Source organism: Alexandromys fortis, unplaced genomic scaffold, assembly GCF_014885135.2.
Source record: "Alexandromys fortis isolate MF-2015 unplaced genomic scaffold, M_Fortis_MF-2015_v1.1 scaffold_64, whole genome shotgun sequence".
Taxonomy (NCBI): domain Eukaryota; kingdom Metazoa; phylum Chordata; class Mammalia; order Rodentia; family Cricetidae; genus Alexandromys; species Alexandromys fortis.
Window position 1 is genome coordinate 3,026,562 of NW_026067976.1, and position 18,450 is coordinate 3,045,011.

Sequence of the window (18,450 nt, forward strand, 5' to 3'; positions counted from 1 at the left end):
ACTCTTTAAATAAAATCCATATGCTCAAGTTTAATTAATTTGAAATACCAGCTAGTATATTTTATAATCAAGGTTGTCTTTTTTTTTTTTTTTTTGGTTTTTTTTTCGAGACAGGGTTTCTCCGTGGCTTTGGAGCCTGTCCTGGAACTAGCTCTTGTAGACCAGGCTGGTCTCGAACTCACAGAGATCCGCCTGCCTCTGCCTCCCGAGTGCTGGGATTAAAGGCGTGCGCCACCATTGCCCGGCCTTATGTAAGTATTTTAAAAATTAGTCTTTTTATTTTTTATTATGATTTAACCAGTTCTTTACACTGCTGGATATTATTCAGTTATTTTAGAATATCATCAATTAATTTCCTTTGTATGTGTATCTTTGATAATACTTTTGCTTAATTCCTTAAAATGAATACTAAATTGAATCAGTATTTCTCAAGAGAACTGGACTTATCTGTCCAATTCTGTCCACCCCCAATTCATTCAATTCATTCCCCCCTCTACCCTCTCACTCCCAGGCCCCAAGTAAGGGTTTTTAATGTGTTGCTCTGGCTGCTATGGAACTCACACTGTAGACCAGGCTGGCCTCAAACTCCCGAGATCTGCCTGCCTCTGCATCCTGAGTGCTGGGGTTAAAGGTGTGCGCTACCACGCCCGGAAAAAATGAACTTATTCTAATCACTAGCAAATGTCATCAAAATGGGTATACTAACAAATACTCCAGCAGTGCAGCTCAGCCTCCAGTGGGTAAGTTAAAATGCTTCTGTTCAACACTATGGTGTGCGGTTTTCTGAATGCTAAAAAAGCTAAGTGGTTTTTTTGTTTGTTTGTTTGTTTGTTTGTTTTTTGTTTTTTCTTGTATGACTGAATCTCCTTGGAAACTGTTTGATTTACTTTGGCAAATTTTCTTCTAGGAAAGATTACCTTTCCCTACTTGATTGTGCCTTATGTGTCAGAACTAAAAGCCTCAACCACACAAGTCAAAATAAAAATGAATTCTTTTTTGGCATCAAATCAAACTAGCATTTGATTAAGACACTCAATTACAGGTATAACTCAGTCTCACTTAGCCCTATTGAGATTACAGTCTATTTACAAAGGTCCCTGACTTTTCTTTAGAGAATCATTATAGAAATATAGCCTCAAACAAACAAAAAAACATGTCTGCAAAGATACAAAGAACTATGAACAAATCCACAGGAAACAAGGTAAATTCATTACAGTAACTGCATACAATGTGGTCATTAAAATCATAAAGGAGGAAAAAATTTGATAGCACAGAATAATGTTCAGACCTGTCATTAAAGGCAAACAGGTTACAAAGAAAAGGAACTCATCTTTATAATATACACACATATCTGAAGTTAGTAATAAAACAAAGATTATTACAAAAACCATGTTAGATTTCTCATATCATTTAAGTTTATTAAACTATGTACCATGATGATTATAAAATGAAAACAAATTCATTGTAATTTCTGAAGAGATTCTCATCTAAATCCTATCTGTTAGGTTTTCCTTAAACACAGAATGATCCCTAGCCCTCTACTTTCATGTTTTCTTTATCTCACTACCTCAAAAATTTTACAGGTTTATAACTAAAGTTAGTAGAGGAATCTCAAAAACAAACAAATCCAAACAAAAAACCCAAACTAAACCAAAACTTTTTCTTCAGAAACTCTAAAGACTAAAATATGGTGAAACACTTAAGTGAATGATATTAACGTCTGACTTCCCTTCCGAGAGGACACTTGTCCTATGCTGTAATGCCTGGTGGCAACTCCATAGAATGTTAGAGTATCCACATAGAAATTCCCTACACACATTACTAAGTGCATCTCTTAGTAATGGCAAAAACTAAAATTACCTATGTCCAAGTAGCTCTTAAAAAGTTCATGCTACCTGTACTGAGGTGACAAGTGACTTCCATCATCAGGAGGTGGCTCCGGGGGCATTATAAATACAGTGTGTTCACTTTTCTGTGAATCATCTAGCTCTATCAATCTGGTGTCTTCTGCTGAATCCAAATCAACCTGAAAATAAGCATGTTCTCCAATTAATGTGCATATAAGCAATATCTAATTCTGAAACTTGACATTTCAATATAAGAAAAAAAAATCATACCTTGTCTGTTTTCTCTACACCTTTATCTGGAAACAACTGAAAGAGGAAAAGAAAAATTCTTAGTAAAAACCTCTACTGAATTCAATAGTTTTTTTTTAATAATTTATTTAACTTTATTTCATGTGCATTGGTATGAAGGTGTCAGATTCCCTGTGACTGGAGTTACAGACAGTTGTGAGCTGCTATATAGGTGCTGGGAATTGAACCCAAATCCTCTGAAAGAGGAGCCAGTGCTCTTAACTTCTGAGCCATCTCTCCAGCCCTGAATTCAATAGTTTTTAAAAATGTTTTATCCTGATAGAAGAAATAATAATAATAATAATAATTCAGGGCTGAAGAAATGGTTCACTTGTTAGGAATACTCGACTGAAAAAAAAAAAAAAGAAGAAACTCAGGGCTGGAGCAGGGATTCAATGGTTAAGAACACTGGTTAGACAAGCACAAAGACCTGAGTTCGGATCCCAGCACCCATATAAGAAGCAGGGCAGCTACACATGCCCGTTACCCCAGTGCAGTGGGGGAGGAGGATAGCAGAGACACCAGCCCAGCACCAGGTTCAGCGAGGGACCCTATGTCAAAGGAACATGGTAGAGTGGTACAGGACACCCAACATCCCTCTCTGGCCTCTGCACATGTGCACTACCACATGTGTGCATACAACTGACAAATACAAACATAAACCTTTTTTTCCCAATATCAGGGGTACACAAAGACATTTCAGAATGTATTTTACGTCCCATATGCTTAGATTAAAGCATATTTGTCTTGTGGCTTACACAACAGGTTATTCCTTTTCATTAGTTTTCTTTCCTTTGTTTCCTTCCTCTCTTTCACTCTTTGAGACAGCTGTAGCCACAGCTGGTCTTGTACACTAAGTACACAGAACTTCCTGTATAGTATAGTGTAGGCTGCCTCTGAACTTTCCATCTTCCTTCCTTAGCCTCTAGCAGTGGGATTGCAGGTATGTGTCATCATACTTGACTTTAATAGATTATTTCACAAATAAACCTTAGCAAACATGGTTTCTAAGGCATATGAGTCACTGAAGGTCAATAAAAATTAAAACATAATATTCAACCATTTATGGATACAATCTCAAATCTTATATGATTTGTTTAAACAAATAAGCTCCTAAATCTATTTAGAAAAACTGTGAAATCACTTGGAATGTGGAGGCAGGAAGATAAGGAGTTCAAGTCATTCTTAGTTATGCAGTAAATTCAAAGCTAATCCAGTCACAAGAGACTGGCTCAAAAGAAACCATCAACAATAACAGAAAGCTCTACAGATGTTAGCAAGTGTTCAGAAAGACAGTAAAGAAGGCACAGTGCACCATTATGCATGAATCCATAGCTTTTTAAAACTCATCGCTTCCTGTTCATTTAGCTAAAACTAAATGTTTTAGCTGTTGTGGAACTGTTCTTTACACTGTGTGAAGATGTGTCACTGTGATAGGCTTAATAAAAAGCTAAATGGACAATAGCTAGGAATGAGGTATAGGCAGGACTTCTGGACAGAGAGAGCTTTGGGGAAGAAGAAATTGCCAGCCAGTCACAGAGTGAACAGACATTCGGGAGAGGTAAAGCCATGAGTCACTTGGCAACGTGTAGATGAATAGAAATGGGCTAATTTAAGTTATAAGAGCTTGGGAACAAACCTAAGCTATAGACCAAGCTTTCATAATTAATAAGTCTCTGTGTCATTTTTCATGAGCTGGTGGCCCACAGAAAAATCCATCTATAATAAACAAAAAAAAAAAAAACCAGCAAGAGTTAGAAAGGTGAGGATACATTCTTAACACTGAACAAGCTCAAAGAGAAAAGTAAATCAAGTATAGTAGCAAGTAGATACCACAGAGAAAAGTTCTGTTACACATAACATACATACATCTGTCTTCATCAGATTACTTTGAGCTAAAAACCCCAATTATTATAAAGTTAAACCAAAGTGGTTTTTCTTAAAGTTAGCATATCAAAAAAATTACCTTCTCAATGCAATCATCAAAAAATGCCAATCCAGTATCTTTATCACTTACAAAACTGCATTCTTCAATGAAACGAATAAAGATCTGAGTTTTAGATAAAAGGGTATAGAATTTTGTATAGGCGCGATCCCGACTTTTTAAAAAACCTGAAAAAACAGAATTGTAACAAATTTTAAAGAGGAATCAATATATCAAATACTACTTTATACTCATCTATATTATATTCCCTTTATACACATCCACGTTTATGGAAATTTCTAATAATCATGTAAAGCTCTTCCTGCCTGATCCAACTATGAAGACCACTGATACTAATCTCACTGAATTATGAATCTTCTAAGGAACCTCAGTCCCATGTCCTCATTCTCAGATGCGGTGTGGTGGGGCATGCCTTTGAGTCCCAGCACTCCTGAAGCAAAGGCAGGTGGATCTCTAAATTCTGAGTTCAGGTCTACAGAGCAAGTTCCTAGACAGTCAGATCTCCAGAGAGAAACCTTATCTCTAAAACAAAGCAAAACAAACAAACAAAAATTCCTCTGAGACTCTACAACCCTTAAACCAAGGGTTAATAGACATTTAAAGGGTCAGTTGTCTTCCTCTGCCACCAGACCATCATTCCTGCACGTGATGAAAATTTCTGTGCAGTTACAGTCCAACCCACTGGCTAGTAGCCCACTGTTTTAATGAAGTCAGGGGTCTCTCTTTCGTTCAATGACTGAAGATCAGGAGGTCTTATCAAAGTCTCTTTATTCCTAACATCCTCGTTCATCATCACTATTGTGGTCTGGACACCAAGTCTCACATGTACTACTATCTCATGTTTTGAGGCCTAGTCCACAGCTGGTGGCATTACTGAGAGGTGACCGGATCATTCCCCAATGGGTTAACCCATGTAGTTTACAGTAAGCAATATGTTAGCAGGTAGGCCCACGGGAGGAAGCAGGTGACTGGGGCAGTTCTGGAAAGATCTTGCCCAAGGGCCCCTTCCTGCCTCCGTCCCCCAGTGCTCTCTGATTGTCAAGAGCATAGCTTCCCTCAGCTGTGTTCTTCTGCTGCAGTTCTGCCTTAGCAGAGGCCCATATGTTGTTTTTCCTGAGGCTGTGGTCACAGTGATGAAAAGGTAACTAACACGCACAAACCACAAAATAGTCAGGGCTCTACATACCATGGTTCTCAGTGATCCCATTTTTTTTATTTCAATTTTCCATTTCTTCACAGTCATTATACTCATCAAACTTTCCTTCCTGGTTTTCAATATTATTACTAAATCTCTAATTTCCACAACACTCAGCTCACAGATATCTGTTAGGTTTACTTTTTAAAAAATTAAATTACTACTTACTACGAGTCTTTGGTTTGGTTTTGGTTTTGGTGAGGGTGGCAAAGTAAAGAAGGTGAGAAAATTGGCTGAAAACTGAAATCACCAATGTACCAATTTTTCTGAAAAGTTTTTAAGATATATTTATTTGAAGTGTGTGTGTGTGTGTGTGTGTGTGTATACACCATTTGTGCAGGCATCCCAGGAGTCCATAAGAAGGTGCTGTATTTCCCGGAACTGGAATTCTCTAACATGGGTGCTGGAAACCAAACTCAAAGGTTTTCTACAAAAGCAGTTTGCTCTCTTAACTGCTAAACATCTCTGTTTTTGAGACAGGGTCTCACTATGCAGCACTGGCTGCCCTTGAACTGACAGATTTGCTTTCTTCTACCTCTTTAATGCTGGGATTAAAGGTGAGCACTACTAAGCCCAGCCAATTTATTCTTAAAGACTGAAATTGTAACTATCTTAAATAATCCTCCATAATCTGACAATATTTAAAATGTCGCTTTTTCTGTGCCTTTTTTTGATGCCTTAGGGCATTTGGCATGCTGTATTACTCATTCATCTCCACCCTCTTGAGGTACTTATCAACAAATAAATTATTAAATAAAATATAAGTAAATTACAGGGGAAGTGGGGAGAGAGGGAAGAGAAGGGAAGGGGGAAAGGAAAAAGAACGGAGAGGAAAAAGAAATAGAGGGAAAGGGGGAAGGGTGAGAAGGAGGAAGGAGAGATTAGAACAGGCCATATTTTTAAATCTTTAACAATTAAGGTCCATATGTTTGTTCCAGTAACTAACACGGTAACACATCACCTTAAATGCAACTAATGGAACTGCACTGCCAATTATAACAGACACACTGCATTTCAAAGACAAGATGGAAATAAAGAATGTTAGGGGGCTGGAGAGATGACACTGCCTGCTCTTCCAAAGGTCCTGAGTTCAATTCCCAGCAACCACATGGTGGCTCACAACCATCTGCAATGGGGTCTAGTGCCTTCTTATGGCCTGAAGGCATATACATAGACAGAATATTGTATACATAATAAATAAATAAATATTTTTAAAAAAGAATGTTAGGCTGTTTCACTAATAATTTAAAATATTTGATTATATGTTGAAATGATATTTCTGTTTTGGACAGACTGGAGGAAATGTAGTTATAATTACTTTTTCTTAGTTGTTACACTTTCATTGTGGCTACTAGCCATTTAAAACTACATTGTAGCTCAAATGGTATTTCTACTAGGCAGAGTAGCTCTTGATACAATTAAAATAGATGGAAATGTTGAATAACAACACAATGATATAGCAGTTCATACACGTAAATCTAGGAAATTCTAAAGGTACCAACAGTTATAGAAGAAATGATAGCCTGTTTGCATTGCACATTAAATGAAATGGAGTGGAAGGAAATGGATGGGGCAGACAAAATTATTGAACTTAAGTAACACCTATGTGAAGGTACTGTATGAATCTAACAGAGTCGCTGTGTCTGGGGCAAACATTAGAATAAGTAGTTTTCACTGTATCTGGGGTAAACATCAGAATGAATAGTTGTTTTCTAGAAGTACTTTGACCTGAAGAATTGTGGAAAACAGTGATCATTTTCTGTGACTTGTAGAACTGTTTTTCTGAGGGGGTGTTAGAGGCTTCGCATGACTTTGGTCACAACATGTTCCTGGTGCACCTAAAGCTCTTGGATTATTGCCTACTGCAAACTATATACAATAAGAACTGAAGTAGCAGGGCATTATGCCTTCCTTTAGAGAAACACCTAGATTACATTAGGGGCTTTGGTATGTGAGAATAATTTACCCCAAAAACAACTTTGTGTGACAATCAATATGCTATGTACGGCTGCTCGATGTTCGGTCTATCAGAGCTGAACCTTCCTGCTGCCACACAGGCCTAAACCTTTCATCTGGTAGTGACCTCTTTCTTCAACCCACCCACATGACACAGAACACCCACACACATATAGATTTTGTTTGCATAAAAAGTTAAGCTAAAGCTACTATCCAATTCCTAACGATTCTTGTTATGTCTGCAGGAAAGATCTCTAACCAAGTTAGCACTCTCATGTAATCAACACTGTAATCAGTATTTGTAGTCCTTTGTTGTTTAATGTCTGCTTTCCCTAGAACAAAAATGCTGTGTTGTTTATATACAACCTCAGATCAAGGTCATTCTCAGAGAGAAAGACAGGAGAGACTGTATTAGTTAATGGCCCACTACTGTCCATAGAAGTCAATATTCTATTACTTAAGGCTACCAGCAGCCTGAATATAATCTTAAATTTGATCTTCCATTTAATCTTTTAACATTTAATTTTCTGGGGGTGGGGTATACAAGCATACTTTATGAGATGGCCTAAAAAACAAACAAACAAAAAACTGCTCATATGCTAATGTCTTAACTCCTATTACTTCAAATATGACAATATTTGGAAACAGAGTCATTTAAAACAATTACAGATTTAAAATGGAGTCACTGGACGGACCTTGCTCTGATATTATTGGTGTCCTACGGAAGGAAATTTAGACACAAAGTGGTAATAAACAGCCCATCTATAGGCCAAGAAGAGAGGCCTCAGAAGAAACCTTGATCTCAGCCTAGCTTCCAAACTGTAAACCAGCCTGTAGCTGGGCAGTAGTGGTGTACCCCTTTAATTCCAGCATTTGGGAGGCAGATGTAGGTGGATCTCTATGAGTTCGAATCCAGCCTGGTCTATAGAGTGAGTTCCAGGACAGGCTCCAAAGTTATAGAGATACAGCTTCAAAAATAAATAAACAAACAAATAAATAAATAAATAAATAAATAAATAAATAACTATCAGTTATTTTCCATTTTATAATGAGTCCTCCAAATTACTCACTTGAAAGAATGCTTCCATCTTGGCATGGTGGAGCACACCTTTAATTACAGCATTCAGGAGGCAGAGGCAGGCAGATCTTTTGAGTTTGAGACCAGCCTGTTTTATAGAGTGAGTTCTAGGACAGTCAGAGCCACACAGAGAAACCCTGTCTCAAAAAAACAAAAACAAAACAAAAAATACAATCACTAAGAAAATTATATGTTTCCTCCAGGAACAAAGTCACAGTTTTCAAAAAATAAAAACTGGTGGCTTCAGTCTGTACAATAACTGTTGAGGAGTCTTTTAACGGCACAAACTGCAAAACTGAGGGAAGAAAGAAAGACAAGTCCCAGATGTGTCTTCCTGAGACAATGGACTATTTGGGATTGTGAATCCACATAACACATTAGGCTCTTCAAATTAAACACCTCGGGTTATTTATTTTTTTTCCGAGACAGGGTTTCTCTGTGGCTTTGGAGCCTGTCCTGGAACTAGCTCTGTAGACCAGGCTGGTCTCGAACTCACAGAGATCCGCCTGCCTCTGCCTCCCGAGTGCTGGGATTAAAGGCGTGCGCCACCATCGTCTGGCTGACCTCGGGTTATTTTTAAGGGAAACCAATGAGTATAAATTTAAAAAATTCTCTACTAACAGATGTAGGTTACAGATTATGGAAATTCCTTACAGTTGAATATTAATTTCTAAGGATGTAGTACATCGTCTGAAATACCTTTGACTTCAGTGAAGTCAAATGTGATCTGACACTTACCCTGTCGATCAAACAATGAATCCACAGCTGTGGCTTTATTTGAAGGAGCTTCTGTGATTGGTCTGAGATACGACCTATACCCTTTTAAAACAGATGCCATAAATCGCAAAAATGTCTCTTGGATTTCCATCTCGAGTTGTGTCATCTTTTTTTGCCAAGAGAAATCTGCTTCAATTGGAGTCATCTCAATTGCTGAACTTTCCTGAGTCTTTCGGTGAACTGACAACAGAAGTAGAAACAAAACAAGGCATTCATATATGATATCTATTTGTATAATGACTGAATGATAATAGTCAAAATAAGGCCCACAACTTCCTTTTTCTTTTCTTCTTCGAGATAGTCTTTCTGTATTTTAGCTATGTAGCTATGTATCTGGCTTCGCACTCAACATCTTGCTGCCTCACCATCCCTAAGTGCTGGGGTAACTCAACTACACAACAAGCTGGAACCAGCACATATAAACATTGAGATTCAGTCTCAAAAAACCCTAAACAAACAAACAACTAGGCTAGGGATATAGCTCAGACAGTAGAGTGCTTACCTAGCCCTGGGTCCACTCCCCAGAACTCCACAAACTGGCCCTGTACCTCATCTGCAACCCTAACATTTGAGAGACAAAAGGATTGGGAGTTTGAAGTCACTTTTCGCTCTCAGAACCGAGGGTGGTAGCAAGGAGGGCAGTGTACAAAGAAAATGCTTAGAAAAAAAAACAAAACTAAACATTATCTGTTATGTAATAACTAATTAAGCAGCACACAATATTTAAATGAACAATTATCTTACTATTATCTTATCTTAGTCTCCCATTTAAAATACTGTAGGGGAGAGGCAGAAACAAAAGAATCACAAGATCACAAGTTCCAGGCCAACTTGGGCTAGGTCGCAGGGACTAGCGAGATGGATGGGTCAGTGGTTAAGAATGCACACTGTTCTTACTGGAACCAACCACCCATGCTGGGAAGCTTACGTATCAAAGGAACCTGACACCCTATTCCAGGTTCCACAGGTACCCACCTGTGCATGCACATCTCATACACATGCGTGCACACACAAACACTATTAGAAATAAGATACTAAACGTAAGGAAGAAAGAGAGACATCTGTGTTTGCAGCCAATGTCCTACTCCCTCATCGTACCCACCTGAGCAGAGCTGGGGATACAGCCTCTTCAAGGTCCCAAGCAGACTCTTGCATGGCTTTTTGGGAAGCTGTTTCCAGTTTATGTTCTTCTTTTCATCAGATCTATTAAACCAGAATTTTAAAAATCTGTTATTTATAATTCATTTGTACTAAACTCTATGTCAAAGTTAAAAGGGGCATTTTTTCGCACTGAAGATGGTTGCCTCCATCTAAGCCTCCAACAGCCTTTACCACCATAGTAAACAGTACAACACTCTGACTTCCGAAGGTATGTTTAAATATTATATTTTAAGGGTTGAATTAACTGACTTGAGACATTAGCCTACTCACAGAACTCTAAAATACTATATGCCCAAACCAAGAGCTGGAAATTAACAAAGAAGTAAAGTACACTTAGTTTGTAGTATTCCTCACAGAGGTGTAAGAAGAAATCAAACACATTATTTAACATAGTCGATGACCATAAAAGCATTAAAAAAAATAAAGATGCAGATAGAAGCTAAATAAAAGCTAAAATTTCCAAAATTTTATACTTCGGAAACATAAAATACAGCAGAGACAATGGCTTTGGGAAATGCTCTTCTACAACTTAGCATGTATGTGCCAGGTTTTCTTTTAATGCTATAGCTTAGTCTTCAGTGACTGGAAACCTACAGACACACCAAAGCTTCACCTGACCTCTAAGACAGCATTGGGTTCTAAAGGCCTCTGTTTTGATCACAACCAAGTAGGGTGTGAAAACTAAGACTCACTAGTGTTGGCTGAGCTTAGATCTCAATGGAAAGAAGGTGTTTCCCCTTCAATTACTACAGGTCCAACCAAGTATTACCAGCATGGTCCAAGAATCTCCAAGTAGAAATTAACTTCTAATACTCCCTGGGTGGTAATACCACCAGCACAGAGGCAAATATCGTGTCCTCCCTGCAAAGATAATTGACTGAAGGCACGGTAGCAATCCCATGCTCCAGGATTGCTAGAAGACACCTACTTTAGCTGAGCATGATGGCAGCAGGGAACAAAGCAAGGAGAACCGCCCCAGTTTGGTAAGGATAGCCTGCTCTATAGCAAGTTCCAGGCCGGTCAGGGACACAAAACAAGGGCTTCCTTTTTTTGTTTTGTTTTTTGAGACACGGTTTCTCTGTGTTAACAGTCCTGGCCATCCTGGAAGTTGTTTTGTAGACCAGGTTGGCCTCAAACTCACAGAGATCTGCCCGCCTTTGCCTCCTGGGTGCTGAGTCTAAAGGCATGTGCCATTACCAACCTGTGCAAGATCTTTCTTATAAATAAGTAGATAAAATGTCAAATCAACTATGAAATTGTCATGTTTTTAAAACTAACAGCATGTCACATTTAACTCTGATCAAGTATTTTTACTTGATGTAATCACATAGTACCTATAACGCTACCTTTTAAATCCCCAAATCCACACTGTCATGCCTATTTGGATTACTATTACCAGTTTGTAATCTGGTTCTAACATTTACTATCAGACTTTGGAAACAAAGTCATTTTGAAAGTCTGTTACTCAAATTTCTTCTAAAATGACAATGATAATATACCTAATGTACAGAAATTGCCACATGTTCACATTCTATATTCTGTCTAATCCAAGGGATCATCAACTATAAAACTTTTACTTTTATAGTCATAAGTGATATGAAGCACTGGGTGGCGGTGGCGCATGCCTTTAATTCCAGCACTTAGGAGACAGAAACAGGCAGATCTCTATGAGTTTGAGGCCAGCCTGGTTTAGAGAGTGAGTTCCAGCAGGCTCCAAAGCTACACAAAGAAATCCTGTCTTGAAAAACCGAGAGAGAGAGAGAAAAAGAAAGTCTGCTGGGTTGAATGTATGGCACACATCCATAACCCTAGCACTTGAGGAAGGCACAAAGATCAGTTCAAGAGCACCCTTGGCTACCACAGCTAGCTCAAATTCAAGGGCCAGTCTGGGATATGTGATACTTTTACAAACAAAATTTTAGAGCTACCTATGAGACCGAGTGGTAGAGATCAGGCCTAACTCACACCAGACCCTGGGTTCAGTTCCCAGGAAAGGAGGGAAGAAGTGTAGGAAATGAGGGAGGGAAGTGTAAATTCATGAAGTGATTCATTACTTCCAAGTTGTCTACAAATCTAGATATACACAATAATGAGCCACCATAGCTATACAGTTTTAAAATACAGTAGTGTATCCATTTCAGCACATTTTAACTTAAATTTTTGTGGGGTTATTTGAGGCAATGTCTCACTCTGTAGCTAAGGCTGATCTGGATCTTATCATGTAGCCCAGGGTCTTCCCCAACTCCCGGTGATCTTTCTCTTTAATCTCCCAAGTAAGTTTACAAGCATAAGCTACCCTACTTAGCTTCAGTATTATTTTCTAAGCAAATGTTTTCTTCCTTCCTTTCATCAACTATTCTTTCAGTTCACATGCAGGTATCTTCTCAAACAGATGCACTGCAGTGACCATGATGGCCTGGAGAGAAAGGGTCTCAAATAGCATAGGCTGGCTCCAAACAGACCATACAGTAGAGGGTCTATGAATTTCTGATCCTGCTACCTCTGCCACTCAAGTGCAGAGAATACAGGGATATGCCACTGTAGCATGTATTCAGTACTAGAGATGGAAAACAGGGCTTCAAGAATGCTAAGCAAGCCCTCTATCAACCAACCTACATCCCCAGCCCCCAATTTTTTTTATCTATACCATTTCCTGCCAATACATCTTATTTCTAGATGTTTCTAAATAGCTCTAATTATATATGGTGGAAACTACACATGTGAGATAATAAAGATGGATCACTTACACATATATCATATTCGTATCCAAGTCAATGCAAACAACATCTTGTGGTGGGTCATGAAGATCAAAGTACCTTGAGTCCACTCCAACTATAAATGGTAAAGGTGCACTAAGCACTCCAGCCAGTGAAAGAGGACAAAGGGGAATATATGGGCACTGCCACTGAAATGGAAAGATCATCTAGGGGAAAAGTTTTTTAAAAATTAACCAAATTCAAATTTGCAATGACAATTACACAATTAACTATTATCAAAAGGGACCACTGAAAAACAATAAATCTATGTTTTAATTTTAAATTTTATTCCAAAATAAAGTGGCTACAAATACTACTGGATTAAAATTCAAGAATAATAATGATCACGGCACACTTAAAATCCTAACAGCTCTCTGCAAGTTAATTCTGATTATCTAGACAAATCCCACATGCATATTTTATGGAGAACCGAAGCAAAGAGATGAAACTGCCTCCCAAATCATACAATAAACTTAGGCATTTTACCCACTAATGAGCTCTGACCAAAATCAAACTCAGCGCACAAGAAGGTGGGTAGAGTCTGGGAGAGACAAACTAACATGGGGCTAGGCTTAAACTTGGCGGTAGAGTGTTTGCTTAGCATACTTAGCATCCTTGGGTTAGAGTTCAAGCACCACACTAAAATTTTAAGTATAACAAATAATTAAAAATTAAGAAATCTCTTGAGAATCACTTCAAGATCTAACAAAACATTTTCTACACTTCAAATAAACATTTAAAATAATTCAACTTCAGTGAAGCTTGACCTCTTTAAAATAAAGAAGATATAAAACATTCTGAGAATCTCAAACAAATAAAGAGCCAGGCATAATGAACTTGTTTAATTCCAGAGCAGATGCAGGTAGATCTGTATGACTAGCTAGCCATCCAGCATAGCCAGTGAGAAAAATCAATCTCAAAAAAAAAAAAAAAGAAAAAAAGTGGAATGGGGGGCTGGAGAGATGGCTCAGAGGTTAAGAGCACTGCCTGCTCTTCCAAAGGTCCTGAGTTCAATTCCCAGCAACCACATGGTGGCTCACAACCATCTGTAATGAGGTCTGGTGCCCTCTTCCGGCCTGCAGGCATATACACAGACAGAATATTGTAGGCAAAATAAATAAATAAATATTTAAAAAAAAAAGTGGAATGTGGAATATACGAAGTCTCTGATCTCCATACATACACACACCCTCATCCTCATAAACACATGAACACACACAAACATATGCACACACAAAAAATTAATAGGAGTTTTAATTTACAAACTGCTACCTTAATTGGTATGTGTGTGTTGGGGTTTTGTTTGTTTCGTTTCTGGTTTGTTTTTTTTTTAAACACCTACTCCAATTCATTTGTTTCTGTTTTTAAGAACAGCTTCTGATAGGTTGAAAAAACAGGCTTAGGGTCTGGAGAGATGGCTCGATGCCTAAGAGCATCTGCTGCTCTTGCAGAATACCTGGGTTCAGTTCCTAGAACCTATACTGAGAGGCTCACAACCTTCTGTAACTCCAGCTCCAGGGGATCTGACACCCTCCTCTGGCCTTCATGAGTCCATATATACATATATACATAGACACACATACATACATATATACATAGACACAAACACATAAAACAACAAACTGTACTGCAGGGACTACAGGGACTCATTCAAAAACATACTTTTCTATGGGACAGAGCACTGCACAGTTTGCTGACTTCAAACTCACTACTTTGTGGAGAATGACCATGAATTTCTAGTCTTCCTGCCTCTGCCACCTGAATGCTCAATAACACTGTAACGTGATGAGCTTTTACTCCAAGGCAAGACTCATCTATGCCTGGTTCAATTTTCACCTTCACCCATCCCAAAAAAAAATGCTATACCGCCACCCCTGCCAGACATTACAGATTCAAGACTGGGGTTTCTGTACTCAAGAATCATACACTTAACAGATACATGAGTATTTATTAGATGCCAAGCACTCTTAGACAATGAGAACACCGTATCAAGAAAACAGACCCTATCTTCAGTCTAGAATATTAAGTCTACTTTTTTCTATAAAATGCAGAGTAATTTAGGCCTCACAACCTTTGTAACAACTACTTAATTCTGCTATTGTACAAGAAAACAGTAACGGGTCGTTAGCCAATAGGTAGCCTATGTTTCAATAAAACTTTATTATTCGCATAATTCCTGGTAGACATAAACTGGCAGGTCAAACTTGCCCAGTCTGTTGATACCTACTCTGACAGAAAGAGATAGAAAATAAAAAGAAGATATAATTCAATATTTACTCTAGTAGAAAGTGAGTAATACTATGGAAAAAGAAAAGGACCCTCATGAACATGGTTAAGAGTTCAGAGAAGGTTATACTAGTACAGATGAGCCTCAATATGAAAAAGACAGCTACTTGAAACACAAACCTACGTGTTCCAGAATAAAGCAAGAAAGCAGGGTGGCTGGGCATGGCAGCTCTAAATTCTAATTCCAACACAGGAGGCTGAGGCAGGAGAACTGCTAAAGTAAGGTCATCAGCCTGGTACATTCCAGGTCAACTTCAGCTGAGTGTGAGCCTGTCTTTTAAAAAAAGCAAGACCAGTGGGAAGGAAGGCTTGGCATTTAAGAGTGAGTATCTTCTTGCAGACAACCTGAGTTTGGTTTCAAGCACCCATATGAAATGGCTCACAACCACCTGTAACTCCAGCTCCAGGGGATCCAATGCCCTCTTCTGGCCTCCCCAGGCACCCACACTCATATGTGTGGACACACACACACACACACACACACACACCACAAAATTAAAAATAGTACAATAAAATAAACAAGAACTAGAAAGACAGCTCAGCAGTTAGAGCACTTGTACAATCATGAGATTTGTAGTTCAAATCCCAGCAACTACACAGTAAGTCTGGTATTTCATGAATGCGCATGTGCATGCACACACAGCAACAAAAAATTCAGCACAATCTGATTTCTAAATGCAGTAAGAAAGCTGACTTCATGACGGTGTTTTAAGTAGAACTTAACTTTATTTGTGATGTACCCAAGAGCTTAGTGTTTTATATTATCCTATTCAAAATAAAGCCATATGTATAATTAGAGAAAACAGTTAACAATTAAAATAAGAAATTAACCATGTAATAAATTTGCAAAATTTAAAGCAAAATCAACTAGAGTTTCTTTGGTGTTCTGCTTTATTCTTTATTTGAGGCAAGGTTTTGATATATAAGTATTTCTGTCTCAGCCTCCCAAGTGCCACTATACTGTATAGCAACTTTCTTTGAATTGAAACAATCCCCCTTGAGAAAGCAGAGTCAAAAGATTAACAGGCCTGGAAAACCTGCTCAGCCTCACAAGAACTCTCCCTCTCCTAGGTCACAGGAACAGTAAACAACTGCACCAGCCCTGTAATCTGAAGAGATTCTTCTGCAGTGCCTGCTAGTCCTGAAGATGGCTAGGATTCCAGCCTGATTCATGAGCTGTCATTTAGGCTATGGGATTTCCACAATGCAGCTACATTTGAACTGTCCCTGCTCCTGTGAGTAACCTCTCACCCACACTCCTCTGAGTAGTCCCAATAACCTGACTGGCTTTCCAAGTTGGACTTTGGTAGGTTCGTTACTTTAGTGTCTTCTTGGTTCCCTCCTAGAACGACAAGACCTTTATTTGTGTTTCCCCAGGAAGCATGGGACTATAGGTAGATAGCACCAGACTCCACTTATATGTTTTAATGTTACATAATATAATAAATATTTACTCTGTGGAGAACACTAAAATACGAAAAATTAGAAACTGACTTTTTTTCCCTCAAACAAAAGTCACTTTTGTTTTCTTCATACATACAAATTATATTCATATTAAACTGACTGGGCTGCAATTTAAAAGCTGCTTTCTTTAAAGAAGAATACAAATCCTCTAGTAGCAATTTTGTTCTAAAAGAAAAAGTTTATACTCACAGCAACAACAGCTTCAGCTACCCCAGTCAGGACAGCTGGCCTAAGAGAATGCAGCAGAATCTTACTCTCAAGTAGAACCAGCAGCAGCAATGTTGCACAATTCTCAGGACCCAAATTCATCAGTAAGGTACTAAAGTTGGCTCCACTAGAAAACAGAAAAAGAAAGGTTTACAAACTACTTTGCTAAAATATTATCATCAAGATTTGCTTACTAAACAGGATACTAATCGAATGTTAATTTCAATTTATAATTTAGCAATGAGAAATAAAATGTAGCTAAACAATGAGGTAGTATATGGTGAGATTCAAATGAACACGTATTAAGAAAGATTTTCTGAAGCCCAGACATTTGAGCTGAGTTCAAAGGAACAGAGGCAAGGGTGTGATGGGGCTGGGAGACAGCATATGTGAAGACTCAGGAAAAAGCTAACGCCATAATCCAAGAACTGCAAACAAGCGAGCATGGGAAAAATGACAAGAGGTTAGGCTAAAGAGGAATGACTGACTCATTTATACTTGTATTCATAAGTGGATGCACTGGCTGCAGGGTAGATTGAAAAAGAAACTGGAGGAAGAAGAGCAAGGATTAATTAAGAGGCTACTAATGAAATAGTCCAGATAGTACCCTGGACTAGCGACACAGATGAAAAGACGCAAATAGAATAGAAGATAGCACCAGCTCACCATGAACATTACTGACTGCACATGGGAAGGAAGGATAATTCTGGTTTTGTAGAATGTGTGTACATGCACCTGGGCACATGCAGTACGTAGGGATGCATGCAGTGGTCAGAAGACAGCCTCAGGCGCTAGTCCTCAGTACCTTCCATCTTTTCTTTGCAAAAAGGTCTATCCTTGGCCTAGAACTTCACCAAGTGGGCTACCTGGCTGGTCAGCAAGCTTCTAAAATTCACTTATCTTTCATGCATGCTTTCCATGTGGGTTCTGTGGACCAAAATTCATATCCTCACGCTTGCATGCCAAGTGTTTCACATACTGAGTCATTTCCGGGTCTTGCAATTCTCTCAAGTGCTGCATTACCCACCCAGGTACCAAGGATGGCAAGACAAAGGGATGCCCTATCCTTACCTAGTTGGTCATCCTGCCTCTAAAGTACTCTATCCCTTTTGCATTTTTTCTTTACTGGAGACTGAACTCAGGGCTTGTGTAAGCTAAGCAAGTGCTCTACCACCAAGCTATACAGGTACTCATAGCTTTTTATTTTAAGACAGGTCTCACCAAGGTGCTAGGATTATAAGCTTATGCCACCATGCCTGGCTCAGAGAAGTATTTTAAAGTATTCTGTTTTAAGCAAATAAATATAGCATTTAAAATACTATCAATGGGGCTGGAGAGATGGCTCAGAGATTAATAGCACTGGTTGCTCTTCCAGAGGTCTTGAGTTGAATTCCCAGCAACCACATGGTGGTTCACAACCATCTATAACAAGATCTGGTGTCCTAGCACACATGCAGGTAGAACACTGTATACATAATAAATAAAAAAAA

At 38.6% G+C, this 18,450-nt stretch overlaps 1 protein-coding gene across 3 annotated transcripts in view; it reads right to left on the reverse strand.

Moving 5' to 3' along the window:
• Dennd4c (DENN domain containing 4C) overlaps positions 1-18,450 on the reverse strand; it is a 97,304-nt gene that overhangs the window by 35,691 nt on the left and 43,163 nt on the right. For all 3 annotated transcript variants that reach the window (XM_050157361.1, XM_050157360.1, XM_050157362.1), the window contains 7 exons: positions 16,943-17,087; positions 12,995-13,170; positions 10,189-10,289; positions 9,048-9,266; positions 4,102-4,247; positions 2,118-2,153; positions 1,896-2,026 (listed from right to left, as the gene is read on the reverse strand). In XM_050157361.1, the coding sequence (XP_050013318.1) occupies positions 1,896-2,026; positions 2,118-2,153; positions 4,102-4,247; positions 9,048-9,266; positions 10,189-10,289; positions 12,995-13,170; positions 16,943-17,087 (954 nt within the window). The remainder of the gene's footprint in view (positions 1-1,895; positions 2,027-2,117; positions 2,154-4,101; positions 4,248-9,047; positions 9,267-10,188; positions 10,290-12,994; positions 13,171-16,942; positions 17,088-18,450) is intronic.